The sequence below is a fragment of the Brachyhypopomus gauderio genome, chromosome 20 (assembly GCF_052324685.1).
Source record: "Brachyhypopomus gauderio isolate BG-103 chromosome 20, BGAUD_0.2, whole genome shotgun sequence".
In the NCBI taxonomy this organism is placed as follows: Eukaryota; Metazoa; Chordata; class Actinopteri; order Gymnotiformes; family Hypopomidae; genus Brachyhypopomus; species Brachyhypopomus gauderio.
In genome coordinates, this window is record NC_135230.1 from 14,704,010 (window position 1) to 14,719,005 (window position 14,996).

Sequence of the window (14,996 nt, forward strand, 5' to 3'; positions counted from 1 at the left end):
CACACATGTACTCTGTTTTACTCCTGCTCACTTTCATTCCCCTGCTCTCCAAAGCATATCTCCATCTTTCCAAGCTCACCTCCACCTGCTCCCTACTCTCACTACAGATCACATCATCAGCAAACATAGTCCAAGGGGACTCCTGCCTAACCTCGTCCGTCAGTCTGTCCATGACAATTGCGAACAGGAAGGGACTAAGGGCTGATCCCTTATGTAGTCCTACCCCAACTTTAAACCCATCTGTTATTCCTACCTACCACACATCTCACTGCTGTCACACTGTTCGCATACATATCCTTCACTACCCTCACATACTTTCTGCTACTCCTGACTTCCTCATACAATACCACAGCTCCTGTCTCGGTACTCTATCATAAGCTTTCTCTAAGTCAACAAACACACAATGTAACGCCTTCTGTCCTTCCCTATACTTCTCCATTAACACACTCAAAGCAAACATAGCATCTGTGGTGCACTTAGCCAGGGGCGGACTGGCATACATTGCTACCGGGGATTTCCCCGGTGGGCCGATGGGTTAGTGGGCCGCCGGTGGTCTAACTCAGCCCGTGGAGGAGCCACTGCCGCGCACTGCGGCCCCGGCCCGTAGTCACGCTGCTGTTTAACGGTGTTATTACCTCCCCCGCTCCAGTCAGACTAACCTGCGCGGCCGCGGACTGGGCCTGTAAACACATGAACGAGTTGGACCGGGTCGCGGACTGGGCCAGTTGATGTGGGCTGACAGTATGCAGCGGAGATCAGAAAAAAAACCAACTTGTCCCAGAAACTCCGGGCCGGACTACGAAAACATACAGCAGTTTAAATTGTAGATAACATGTTATTTTAAATGTACTGCTGTCGCCTCTGCAACGTCTAAGGCACCATGTACAAATTACCTTAACATGGTTAACACGGACGCAAGTGGCGGTCTTAAAGGTTCCAAAGCACTGTTTTTTTTTTTTTTAAAGCTATTGAAATTCTTAGATTAAAACTAACCACCACAAATAGGTACGAGGAAGAAATACCCACGTTAGAGTTGTAGGTTGTTCTTTAGGATGCACTTTGCGTAAAACAACTTGTTTGGTGGTCTTATGATTTATTTAAAAGCCACTATGTGGCTTTGTAATCATATTATTGCTGGAATTAATATTGTCCATATGACAATAAATGCCGTCATATACACTACGTGCCATGTATAGATTCACATACAGTATACACACACACACACACACACACACACACATATATATATATATATATAGCCTATATATATATATATATATATATATATATATATATATATATATATATATATATATATATACAGTTGTGATCAAATTTATTCAACCCCCAATGCTGCGAAGGGTTTTATGGAATTCAGTGCACATTTGTAATTGTGTTCATAATGAAATCTTACAAGGACTTGTTAAAGAACTAAATGCAACTAAGATAGCATCAATTTTTTTTGTCATAAAGTATTAAATGGCCTTTTTGTGATTTCTTCATTGACACAATTATTCAACCCCTTTACGACTACCACTCCTAAGAACAGAGGTTCATTCCAGTGTTTTCCATCAGGTATTGAAAACATCTGTGGATGTCAACGAGCAGCAATCAAGCATGATAAGCACCAATTAGGCAGATTTAAAAGGACTGTGATACTCAGCTCCTTCTAGACATCTACTGGTGTGTTTCCAAGCATGGTGAAGGCAAGAGAATGGTCCCAGAAGACAAGAGAAGAGGTTATTGCTCTTCACAAGAATGGCAATGGATATAAAAAGATTGCGAAGTTGTTAAATATTCCAAGAGACACTATCGGAAGTATCATTCGCAAGTTCAAGTTAAAGGGCACAGTGGAAACGTTACCTGGTCGTGGCAGAAAGAAGATCCTGACCGCGACTGCTGTGCGCTACCTGAAGCGTAATGTGGAGAAAAATCCCCGCGTGACTGCTAAGGAACTGAAAAAAGACCTGTCAGATGTGGGCACTGAAGTTTCAGCTCAGACAATAAGGCGCGCACTGCATAACGAAGACCTCCATGCCAGAACGCCCAGACGCACCCCCTTGCTGACTCCAAAGAACAAGAAAAGTCGACTGCAGTATGCCAAAAGTCATGTGGACAAGCCACAAAGGTTTTGGGACAGTGTACTGTGGTCAGATGAAACTAAATTAGAACTGTTTGGGACAATGGACCAGCGCTATGTTTGGAGAAGGAAGAACCAGGCTTATGAACAAAAGAACACCTTGTCTACTGTGAAGCATGGTGAGGGGTCAATTATGCTTTGGGGCTGTTTTGCTTCTAATGGTACAGGAAAGCTTCAACGTGTGCAGGGTACCATGAATTCCCTTCAGTACCAGGAGATCTTGGAGGAAAATGTGATGGAGTCAGTCACAAACCTGCGGCTTGGGAGACGTTGGACCTTCCAACAGGACAATGATCCGAAGCACACATCCAAGTCCACTAGAGCATGGTTGAACATGAAAGGCTGGAACATTCTAGAGTGGCCATCGCAATCACCATACTTAAATCCAATTGAGAACCTCTGGTGGGACCTAAAGAAGGCAGTTGCAGTGCGCAAGCCTAAGAATGTGACTGAACTGGAGGCTTTTGCCCATGAAGAATGGGCTAAGATACCCATAGGTCCCTGCAAGACACTTGTGTCAAGCTATGCTTCACGCTTGAAAGCTGTCATAACTGGAAAAGGATGTTGTACTAAGTACTAAAAAATAATGTCACTAGGGGGTTGAATAAAACTGATAATGATGTGAGCACAGTAAAGACATTTGTGGTTATTCCATCATAAATATTATGTTATGTTTGTCTAATTTATAAGTGCCTCTTTGATATAATTGTAAATAAGATGACTGAAATGATCAAAATCAATGTCAAACTGGCCAAAACACTTTATTTCAGTGGGGGTTGAATAAATTTGATCACAACTGTGTATATATATATATATATATATATATATATATATATATATATATATATATATATATATGTATACATACATACACAGTATATATACACAGATATATATAGTGGGCCAGTCTGTCAGGAACTCCCGGGCCACTTTTTCTCCCCAGTCCGCCCCTGCACTTAGCTGGCATGAAACCATACTGTTGCTCACAGATCTCTACCTCTCCTCTAAGCCTAACTTCCACTACTCTTTCCCAGATTTTCAGGCTGTGACTGATCAACTTTATTCCCCTGTAATTACTACAGCTCTGAACATCACCCTTATTCTTGAAAATTGGCACCATTATGCTTCGTCTCCACTCCTCAGGCATTTTCTGACCATCCAAGATCTGTTAAATAACCCAGTCAAAAACTCCACTGCTGTCTCTCCCAAACATTTTCATGCCTCCACTGGAATATCATCAGGTCCAACTGCCTTACCACACTTCATTCTCCGAATTGCAGCCCTTACTTCCTCCTTGCTCACCTGAGGCACTTCCTGATTCACTTCCTCTACTTCTTCTAACCTTCTTTTCCTTTCATTCTCTTGATTCATCAGTTCTCAAAATACTCCTTCCACCTTCCCAAGACACTCTCCTCACCAGACAACACATTTCCATCTTTATCCTTTATCATCCTAACCTGCTGCACATCCTGCCCATCACGGTTTCTCTGTCTGGCCAATTTGTACAGATCCTTTCCCCCTTCCTTAGTGTCCAACTTCTCATACAGCTTGCTATATGCCTTCTCTTTAGCTTCTGCCACTGCTCTCTTTGCCTTACGACACATCTCCTTGTACCTCTGTCTACTTTCTTCATCTCGCTGAAAATCCCAATTCTTTTTAGCCAACCTCTTTCCTCTCAAACTTTCCTAAACATCCTTATTCCACCACGACGACTCCTTGTCTATCTTCCTCTGCCCTGAGTACCTCTGTCACCAAGTACCTTCCTAGCCACATCCCTCATTGCATAGTTTTAAAAATTGCTTTAAAAATCATTAAAATTTATTTCATATGACCAGATCTCTCAAGTTTGGTGGGCGTGAGCTTTTTTTTCAGGCGGGGGGGATTGGAATCTGTCGCGATGGTTAGTGTAGCGGCTGTGTGTGTGTGTGTGTGGTTGGGGAGCGGGCTGGCTAAAGTCTACCATGCAACAGCGCGATCTATATTCTGATTGGTTCAACCTGTTATAATATACAACCGATGGATTGGCTGAATATGCCAAACTTGAGAGATCTGGTCATATGAAATAAATGAGACAGCTGCAGGTCATCACTGCTAATTGTGCCTGAGTTGTCGGGAGCTGGCTCGAGGTCTTCCCCCGGTGGCGGCAGGGGGAATGACCCTGGAACCAGCCCTGACATCCTTAATATCAATCCCATCTACAAAAATAAATAAATAGTAAAACAGATTTACAGAACGCTGCTGTTCAAATTAATTCTATGTACAAACTCACTGTTATTATGTATTCAGAAATGTCTGATGCAGAAAACAAATTGTCAGCCAAACTGTGGACATGTACAAGACAGAGCTGACAGATGCATCTTCAGCAGAGGACCTCCAGATGTTTACATTTGATGACAACCAGAAATATATCAAGCCGTATAGGACATGGTGTTCTTTTAAGAAGGTTGTCGTCTCTGCAAAATAAACTGACACCTTTTCACCATGTGTAATAAATCTGGTCAGTCAGATATTACAGCAGCAGATATTAAAGATGGCTGTTTGGAAGCGCCAAACACCTCTATACCTTCCCACAGCAGTGCATCTAAATAGGATATAAATACAACTGCTGGATGAACATGTTTCTCTGCTGTGCCAGAGAGAGGCAGTGACCTTGTCATGGAAATGTCTGTGATTGAGGATGGCACTATTTTTGAGAGGCCAGTTTCAGCTTCTGAAAGTGTAGTAGCACTTGGCCAATGTTAATTTGAAACTCCAGACTCTGCCATACACCAACTGGAAAGTCTGATACGTCATGAGGCAGACAAGGTTGTTGAGGAGTCTAGTAAGACCTTGCTTCTGTACTCACTGAACCACAGGCCAACCTCTAAACATGGTTCAGCTTCACCTATTTTCTCTGGTCAAGACACACTAGCCCCCAGTGCAGATGTAAAAGACTAGCAAATAGACATCTCTGGACCGAGAACCAAGCATTTTGATGTCCCAGTCAAAGCTTTAAGCCAGGTTGCAAGGGCTAGTGAGCCAGACACTTGGATACTTTAGGTAGCCAGGAAGGTCTGTCCCACTGGTGTATCACCAACCCAGCAAATGACCATGTTCCATGTTCCCAGTCCCTGTGGTTGTGAAAAGAAAGAATGGTGGCTTCTGTTTTATCATTCCAATCAGAGCACCTGTAATAAGCGTTCATTGGAAGGAATGGATAACTTTTCATATTACTCATGGCCAGGGACGGACTGGCCATCGGGCATACCGGGCATTTTCCCGGTGGGCCGACGTGCTATTTGGGCCGACAGTCCTGACACTTTTTTATCTATTTATATATTGGTCTGACCGGCCCATAAAACAAGTAGATCAGTGGGCCGATTCAGATGGAGGCAGGCTGATTGACACTGGTCTGGCGAATCACATTAACACACCTTTCGCGATGCTCCTGCTGCCTGCATAATGCATTTGGCAAAAAAAAAAGTCAGCGCGAGAGTTTACCGGTCCTTAAACACGCTGGTATGCAGCCCATTGGTTATTTTCTTTACTGACACAGAGCTGCACCAATCATATCATCAAACACCCCCTCCTCCATGCGCCGGTGCGTAGTGCAATCTAACGTTGGTTAACATAACGTATGTGAGTATCTGAGATGGAGAAAAAGCGCAAAGGAGGTGCAGAGAAACTACGACAAAAAAAGAAGCTTGAACTTCAAGTAAACGCTGCCAAATGTATAAAAATTACTCAAATGTTTGCCACAGCAGGGCCTTCATCAGCTCCCGTGGCTGATGACAGTGGTGGCGGTGGCCAGTGGACAGAAACATGTAGCTACTAGAACGTGCGGTAAGCCTGACTCCTTTCAGAGCAGCTATAAAATGAGTAGGGTTAAGCAACCAAACCCTTTGCCAAATCTGATAAATTGATAAAACATCAATAAAATCATTTTGGCTAATGTTCTATGGCCGAGTTAGTTTGTATTGTAAATGCAAAAGGTAAAATAAGTGAATAACGTCCTTACCTCTATTATAAGACTTTGTGTACACTGACTGTATGAGAAAATAAACCTATTTTAGTACTTTTATGTCTTCCATTCTGAACTAAATAGTCTTAAATGTGAGAACACTTTTAAAACCTCCATTCACCAACAAAAACAGTACTAAGTCACTCAGCAGGCAGCCTAATATTTGTGGGGTGAGTAGTAGGCTAGGCTAAGGCTATGCTTGGTAGGAAGGGGAAATGTTTGGTAGTTTTTATGGAGGTGTTTAGGGACAATGTACAGAAATTAAAGGAAATTACACTTTTTAAAATGGTAATTTTGTAAACTGTTGGTATACACATTCAAAAAACTGAAAAGTGTGAAAAGCGTTATCGAGTGTGAGTGGGCCGGTCTGGTCCAAAAATGCCAGGGCCGATTTTTTGTCCCAGTCCGCCCCTGCTCATGGCACTAATCTCATGACATTACATTATTTACATTACATTGTGTTCCATAATGGACTGCGATTTTTTTTTTAACTGAAGTTACATTTGTCAGTTTGCTTTTTATTTGAAGCTGAAACTGTTGCCAAAAGTGCTTGCACAAATTCTTAATATCATGCGTATTTAATATTCTTGCTGGCCTGAACCCAGTGAACCTGTGACGCAAGCAGCCGAAGGATGGTGTTCCAATATCACCTCTTTAAGTTGTTTACCTGCCTTACTGTCATTTACAACTAAATGCACGAGACCTGGAGCAAATTCAGCAATAATGAATCACCAGATACAAACACATTAGTCAAGTCAAGTCAAGAGGTTTTATTGTCATTTCAACTACATACGGAGTACACAGTGAAACGAAACAACGTTCCTGCTGGATCATGGTGCAACATAAAACACAGTGCAGACAGAACATAAGTGCAACACAAGTGCGGACAGACAGTACAACACAATACAGACAGTACAGTATACAGAGTGCAAACAGACACTTCACTAGACAGAGAAGTGTAAGAGACACACACTAGTGATTACTAGGGGGCTGTGGTGCACACATGCCCAGAGCAGTGGGCAGCCCTAGCCCGGCGCCCTGGGGTTAGGTGCCTTGTTCAAAGGGCCTCAGGTCTGGCAATCGAACCCACGACCCTCCGGTCACAAGACCATTTCCCTACCACCAGGCCATGACTGCCCACAAAAATATCAGGGGAGAGCGCGAACGCAGTCCCCCACTACCAGAAACTATGCAGTCGAGATTCCCGCATTTGGGCAATTCGCAAGGGTCAGCACAGCCTGAGTGCAATAGCTGAGCATCACCTTGGGCGAACCACCTTCCTGATCATGGTCTCACCCCTGCCAGGTCAGATGGTGAGGATGGGTGGAGGGAGGCGGGCCTTTCTCAGCTTCCGGAGGAAGTAGAGACGCTGCTGCGCTTTCTTGGCTGTAGAACTGGTGGTCAGGGTCCAGGTGAGGTTCTCCGCTAAGTGGACACCAAGGAACTTGGTGCTCTTAATGATCTCCACAGAGGACCCATTGATGTTGAGCGGAGAGTGAGTGTGACGTGCTCTCCTGAAGTCAACAACCATTTCCTTGGTCTTGTCCACGTTCAGGTGAAGGTTGTTGTATTTACACCAGTCTGTCAGCCGTTGCACCTCCTCTCTGTACGCTGACTCGTTGCCTCTCAAAGTGAAGACCCCAAAATCATATTATTATTATTATTATTATTATTATGTTTTTCTTCTCTCATTCCCTTGCCATTGGGTTTGCTATCTGGGTCACAATTGTGCCTGTAATAAATACAAAGAAGCATGGAGTCGGTTTTGAGACTATAAAGAGAACAAACAAAAATATTCCTACATTATATAATTCAGAATTAATGGTAAATTTACAAAGAATACCTTACCTCGTCCGCCACCACCAAAATAACAACAAACGTTTTGTGAATATTTTGTCCTATCTAGATTATACACATGTATTTTTTTCTTTGTTTTTAGTTCTTATATATTTCGCATTGTATTCCCTTGCCCTTTGTAATATAGCTACCGGTTGAGAAAACGTCAATACGCCTCCCATTTTCGCGTTCCGTGTCTGCCTTGATTCAATCTTTGATATGTCATGTAAGCATCATCATCCGCTCTTTTCATTACGTCAGCACAGCTAGTGTGGCCTTCATACTCTCACTAAATCAATTAAACTAAAGTATACAACACCTGTTCTGACTCTCCTTGCCTTATATATTTTATATGCCGCTAAATTTGCTACCTTGAAACCCTCAGAAGGACATAAGATACCTTCCTGCCAGTAAGCCAGTCGCGATATGGGGAACTCAGTATATTTATCCAGGGTTCACTGGCTTGAGTAGCTGGTAGGAATTAGCCTGAAAATCACTAAAAGGCGTTGAAAATATTTTCATTTGGACTGAAATAATAAACTGAAGTGTCGAGGAATTCTGATTTTATGAATGACCGCATTCAAGCCTGATCACGCCCCTTACTGCTTCAAAGAGTCACACCCCACCCCTTTGGAATGTCTTGGCATAATGCCCATAGATAATTGGCTGGATATATGAAGATGGGCGGAGCTTCTGAGAGCCACACGAGGTTAGCATAAATACAGTTTGCGTGGTAGCGGCTGATCTAAGATTTGAACTGACGAATTCAAGGGAATACAAGTAGATATTACTATGTGTGTTTGTGTGTGTTCAAATGTGTGTCGATTGTTTGTTTTTTTCCCATTTTTATAAAAAAGCCTGTCCCTTTTTGTTATTTTTAGTTTATGTCGATATTCCTTAATATTTGTTAGATTTTGTTTTTATTTCGTTCGGAATATTTCATCTGGTCATGAAGAAATTGACTTATTTTGCAGTGTTGGCAGCGGTGTTCGTATGTTTGGTAAGTGACCTTGGCTTTACGTATGTGGTTCAAATTTGTTTTAAAATAATTATCAGTAACACCAGGACGTTGGACGTTATTTATTCAGTTAGCAAAGCTGCCTGTGTCATTTTAATAGCTGTGTCTGGTATTTCCCAGTCGTTGGACTTCGGTCTTCGCAGAAGTGCAGGTTCTGTCATGGGGCAGTTATGTTAGGATGTGAAGTATGGTAACTTGTCTTTCATTGGCCTTGTTCATTCTGTGCGTGTGTGTATCTGATGGCAGTTACTGGCCTGGTCAAGTCGGTCACTTTTTGGTAATAAGATTAGCCACTACTGATTAATTTGCCAGACGGGGTGATCATTTCCAGTCCTGTGATCATTTCACTTGTTTGTTTGTATCTATTCTGAGCTCTAGAGACACCACTGCCCTTTAATGAGAGCTCTTCAACACAAGATTAACTGGGTTAACTGGGTCGTATTGAAGTCTGAAACAAAAGTAATAATGTGGCATGGCCGAGAGCCCCTGCTTACTGGGCAACAACTAAGGAAACTGAATAAATGTTTTGGTTTTCAAGACATTCACACTTTACCAACTTGTGAAATGTGAACAGGAACGTAACGTTGGCCAAGTTTCACGCTGTCATAAACTGTTGCTAGACATTTATGTAATTTCTCCCCTATGTTTGTCCCCCAGGCTCATGGCCGGTGTCCAGCCGTGTGCCAGTGTCCTGCGGCTCGTCCACTGTGCCCCGCCGGTGTGAGTTTGGTGTTGGATGGTTGTGGGTGTTGCAAGGTGTGTGCCGCCCAGCTGAACCAAGACTGCGATAGCCGCAAGCCCTGTGACCACCATAGAGGACTGGAATGTAACTACGGCAATGATGTGGCGTTTGGAACAGGCGTATGTCGAGGTGAGTGAAGCAGAGGTTTGTGTGTGTGCGTGCAGGCTTGTGTAAGGTAGTTGGGGCTGGCTGGGGGCAATGAGTTACAGCAGCTAGGAAGTGAACGCCTTTATTTAGCACTGTGTTATTTTTGTGTGGACTGGTTGAACATGTTACACTGAGACAAATTGCAGTCATCTTATGTCATATTTTTAAATCTACATACTCACTGCTCCCGGTCACACGCACAAAAGCACGGATACCGGCAAAATGCTGAACAGTCGTCACTGGAGGTCTTCAAAAGCGCATGCGCAAGGCTGATGGATGAATCTATTAGGCCACTGAAAGCTGTTTGGACAGTCGTGGTGGTCTTTTTTTGTCCAGTCCCACCAGAGACGGACAGAAATGGTATTGCATTCTACGCACGTTGGGGATGCCAGTCTGCGCTATGTATAAATACTTTTTGATCACAGAGTGGATAGTGTTTCTCTCCCTCTCTCTCTAACTCACATTATCCACAGCCCGGCTTTCCATGACCTTTGACCTTTCATTAACCTCTCTGCCTATGCCATTGACTTGCTTTGTGTCGTGCCAGTGTTGAGGGTGTGACTGAAGCCAGCTTTGCTTGTTGTTGGGGATTGGGATGAAGGCAACTGCTGTAATCAGAACCTTGGGAAGATTCTGAAACATCTTGGAATACTCGGAATGGTCACGGAACCCCTGTTTGTTTGTTTGGAGGTTCCATGGTCACACTGCATCGCCAGTGCATACATGTATGTGAGGCACAAAGACCTGCTTCTGTTGTGTGCAAAGCAACACCTACACGTTCGTTATTATGAGAACACATTTCTTGTCCTCTCAGGATCTCCTTCGGTGTTTTGATGGTGTCAGGTCGTAAATAGCTTCTTTTCCTCACTAGCCTGAAAGAGCCGGACAGCTGGAAGAGTGTTGTTGATGTTCTGAGAAGAGTCCGAGGAGCTAGCAGATACGACCTCACGATCACATTGGACATTTATATGTTGCACGTGGGTTTCGTGGACGCGCTGATACAGAATGACACATGCGAGGGTGAAGCTGTATAGAAAAGGTGCTGCGTTTCCTCTTGGTTAGAAGCGCGCAGTTGTGACTATAGCAGTGACATTTGAAAATGGCTCAGTTCTACAGTGCTAATATCTCCTGGTCCTGTTGCTCCTGAACACACTGCCTTGTTTTCATATATGGTGTGGCATTCCTGTTTGCCCTGCAAATATATCTTTCTAATTTTTAATAAGTGAATATGTCTTAAATGTAGGCAATATGGATAATATTTGTCATTCAGAAATACTGTATGTGTTTTTAAAGATTATCCCATCTATTTTTTATCCCATCTATTTCCCATCTTTATCCTCCTTTAGCTTACCAAGTGAAATGATTTCACTTACAGTGGCAAATTATTTTACTTCTTTCATGCATTCTTAATCCGTCAGTACAGTTGCACTTGACAAGATTACTTAAAAACATTTAATGTTTAGAGGGTATTTACACACTCGTATCGCCTACATTCAAGATGCGTTTTCTTTCTAGGATCTAACTTTTAGTCAGTTCTTAAACTCTGTGTTTAATTCTTCATGAGTCTCTCTGCGTCTCTTCGTCCCCAGCCAGTCGAGACGGGCGTAGCTGCGAGTACAGTGGAAGGATGTACCAGCACGGCGAGGGCTTCCGTGTGGGCTGCAAGCACCACTGCACGTGCGTCGATGGTGCCGTGGGCTGCACACCCCTCTGCCCCCTCGGTCTGCCCCTGGCCTCGGCTGACTGCCCCTACCCTCGACTGGTGCGGGAACCCGACCAGTGCTGCTTCGGCGTACGCTGCCACGCTGGGGCCGTCGGGCCTCCGGAGAGCAGGTGGAGGAGGAAGAAGAAGAAGCAGCGAGCCAAGGGCCGGGTGGAGAAGGGCGAAACCCCACAGGGCAATGGGCTGTGGGACCTGACCCAAGGCTGGAGGGTTGCACAGAAACAGCCGTTGGGTAAGAGGTTGGGTCGGAACCTTCAGTGGCTCCCTGGGAAAAGAGCACAAGAGCCTGTTTGGGGATTTTGTAATTGTATTAGTACATGAAATGATGTGGGCACGCAGGAGCCCGTCCAAGCCCAGCTGTCTTACAAGGGAAATGATTAAACATGACCCCAGGTGTTCTCGCTTGGCAAAGCTCAGGTTTCTCTTTTCATTCTTTAAGCTCTTATTCACCAAACACTTTGTTCTGACATGAGATCGTGGTTTGTACAACAAGCGAACTATGGTTAGAAAGCTTTCGTTAAGATTTTCCGCAGACTCTGTCTTGCATAAAATATATTGTTTTTGTCAAGCACCCAATATTGAGATATGCAAAAGGATCCTTCAGGATTAATCAAAGCTTGTTCTCGGTTTTTAAATCAAATCAATGCCAAAAACATCATTGCATGTTGTGCGTCATTTTTAGCGTTTCCCCTTTACTCTGTCTCAGATTGGAGCCATGTTCAAAAGCAGTGTGTGGTCCAAACCACTGATTGGTCACCATGCTCAAGCACCTGTGGAATGGGCTTATCGTCCAGAATAACCAATCACAACGCTCAATGCAAGCTGGAAAGTGAGACACGCCTCTGCAACATTCGACCCTGCACAACTCCTCTGTCTCTACCTCCCAAGGTACCTAACATCATAACGGCCAGTGATTAATAATAATAATAATAATAATAATAATACTTTATTGTTATGTAGCGCTGTTTTTAAAACCCAAAGACACTTACAATCATTAGTACATAGAACAATTGAACACAAAGAGTAAATGTTCAACAGTTGGTCGAAAGAGCAGCCTGACAATAATTTGGCAACTAGACATCAGCAATGAGTGGTAGAGTAAATTAAACAGAAGGAAGGCCATAGGCGTGAGAGAGAAGAGGTGAGTCTTAAGATTAGATTTCAATATGGAAAGAGAGGAAGATTGTTTGACTACAGTTGGGAGGGACTTCCACAGACGAGGAGCGAGGCTGGAAAAAGCCCACTCAACAAAACCAGAGTTTAGATGACGGGACATTTAGAACCTCGGCAGTAGAAGACCTGAGAGATCTAGATGGTTTATAGGGCAGAAGGAGTTTGAACAGATAAGGAGTTGGACGATTGTTTAGAGCTTTATAAGTGAATAGGAGAATCCTCAATTGGATCCAGTATTTAACGGGGAGCCAGTGGAGATGTTTGAGAACAGGTGTGATGTGTTTATGAGTGGAGATGTTTGATAACAGGTGTGATGTGGTCATGAGTGGAGATGCTGGAAAACAGGTGTGATGTGGTCATGAGTGGAGATGCTGGAAAACAGGTTTGATGTGGTCATGAGTGGAGGGAGATGCTGGAGAACAGGTTTGATGTGGTCATGAGTGGAGGGAGATGCTGGAGAACAGGTGTGATGTGTTCATGAGTGGAGATATTGGAGAACAGGTGTGAGTAACTGAGCAGCAGAGCTGAGAGCTTACGGCTTTTCATTTTGCTCCAGAGACCCCCTGCTTCTCAAAGTTCTTCATGCACAAGTTTTGATTAAGTCAATCGAATGAAATGTAACTAAACTTAATTCTAGTCATTCTTCCATGATAGTTCACTGGCACCTTTAGCCACTATATATTTCTCATTTAATCAGTTTAATTTAATCTTGATCTAACACCATTCTGGCTCTGTTCTGCCATTTTCCGTCCTGCTGCAGAAAGGGATGTGTTCCCAGACCCAGAAGTCTTTGGTACCCGTCCACTTCTCCTACGCGGGCTGCCGCAGTGTCCGTGCTTACCAGCCCAACTACTGTGGCGTGTGCGTCGACGGGCGATGCTGCGTACCACGGCACACGCGCACCATCTCTGTACCCTTCCAGTGCCCCGGAGCAGGGCGAACACACAAAGACGTCATGCTCATCCAGTCTTGCAAGTGCGGACACGACTGCGGACACCCGAACGAGGCAGCCATGCTGCCGCAGAAGTGGCTCCACAGGGACACGCACAAGTTTATCGACTAGTTTGGTCTGCTTGACTAGTGTTGCCTTGTTCTTCAGTAAGGGCTGCAAAAACGTGCCATGTTGGTTGGCAGCTTTTGACTCTTTTGTGACGAGAGTGCACATCACGGCTGCACTGAGAATGCAGATGTAGGTTAAGAATGCTGATTACAAGGTGTGTGGATGTACTTAAAATACAGCCTGCTGGACATCTTTGGGCACACAAGGAAAATCCCCATTGTCCGCCTTACTGGTTTTTGTGATATGTCTGCCTGCCAAAGTCAGCAGATATGAATGAACCTTGATTTGTTGCACATATAAAATCCTGTGACTGACTTATTATTAGTCAGTTATTAATAGCAAACTTTGTAAAGAAATTTTTTCTAATATTGCTTAGATGCATTTCCAGAAATCCTAATTTGTCGAGACTCTTAAGTGCAATTCTAAATTTCTTGTGCCACCAATGCAGTGATCCTAAAACATACAAAATATTATGCACTGAAGTCAATACACAAACCAACTTTCACTACATCACCAAAGGTAAAGAACCTTTTAAGACTTTTATAAGTACTGCCACAATAAATACTGAGTATTTGCATCAGAAATGTGTATGTAGACAAGACCAAATACTGTAATGTTTATTTCAGCATTCAGGTACTAAGTATTTTAATAGATGTATATATGCAGCATTAGTGTCGAGAGGTGCCATTACTACAAAATTAGTTTTGAGAGCCCCACCTAGAGGTGCACCTCCACCAAAGAACGTACTGTTCAAATCACTTGGGAGAGGGAAGTTGAAGAGCAAAACTGGGGGTTTTCCTGGTTGGCCCGAGGGATGTGGCTGAAAAATCCAATCCAGTTCCACTGTTCCATTGTTAGATGTTCTCACCATGTGTGTGTGTGTAAATGCAGGCGAGCTCTCTTAACTCTGATTTATGTTTGTTTCTAAAAGAAGAGGCAGCTTCTTAAAGCTCCGATACCAAATTAGTAAAATGAGGTAGAGGGTTGGAGGGAAGAGAACTGCCTCTCGAAGCCGTTCCGAGTTTCATTTAATACAAGATGGACAATGCAAAGGAAACAGGAGTGGAACAACTTATTGACAAAATGCATTACACTCAAGAGTACATGTTTTAAACTGGAGACTACAGTCATCAAACTGGTAATTAAAAATAGAGCAT

The 14,996-nt window shown here is 43.5% G+C and overlaps 1 protein-coding gene and 1 non-coding gene across 3 annotated transcripts; one reads left to right on the forward strand and one right to left on the reverse strand.

The window, feature by feature from the left end:
- Positions 1 to 7,289: 7,289 nt before the first annotated feature.
- On the reverse strand, positions 7,290 to 7,453 carry LOC143484695 (U1 spliceosomal RNA). The gene has a single exon (XR_013122691.1). It is a non-coding gene; the product is annotated as a U1 spliceosomal RNA (small nuclear RNA).
- Positions 7,454 to 8,685: 1,232 nt separating this feature from the next.
- LOC143484251 (CCN family member 1-like) lies at positions 8,686 to 14,507 on the forward strand. Of its 2 annotated transcripts, none has more exons than XM_076982884.1 (5): positions 8,686 to 8,976; positions 9,652 to 9,865; positions 11,473 to 11,838; positions 12,313 to 12,494; positions 13,540 to 14,507. In XM_076982884.1, exons 1-5 carry the CDS (start codon positions 8,926 to 8,928, stop codon positions 13,840 to 13,842), a joined length of 1,116 nt encoding a protein of 371 aa, XP_076838999.1. In that variant the 5' UTR covers positions 8,686 to 8,925; the 3' UTR covers positions 13,843 to 14,507. The 2 variants fall into 2 exon arrangements, with proteins under 2 accessions (XP_076838999.1, XP_076839000.1); XM_076982885.1 differs by lacking the exon at positions 8,686 to 8,976 and adding an exon at positions 9,106 to 9,184.
- The last annotated feature ends 489 nt before the right edge of the window (positions 14,508 to 14,996 follow it).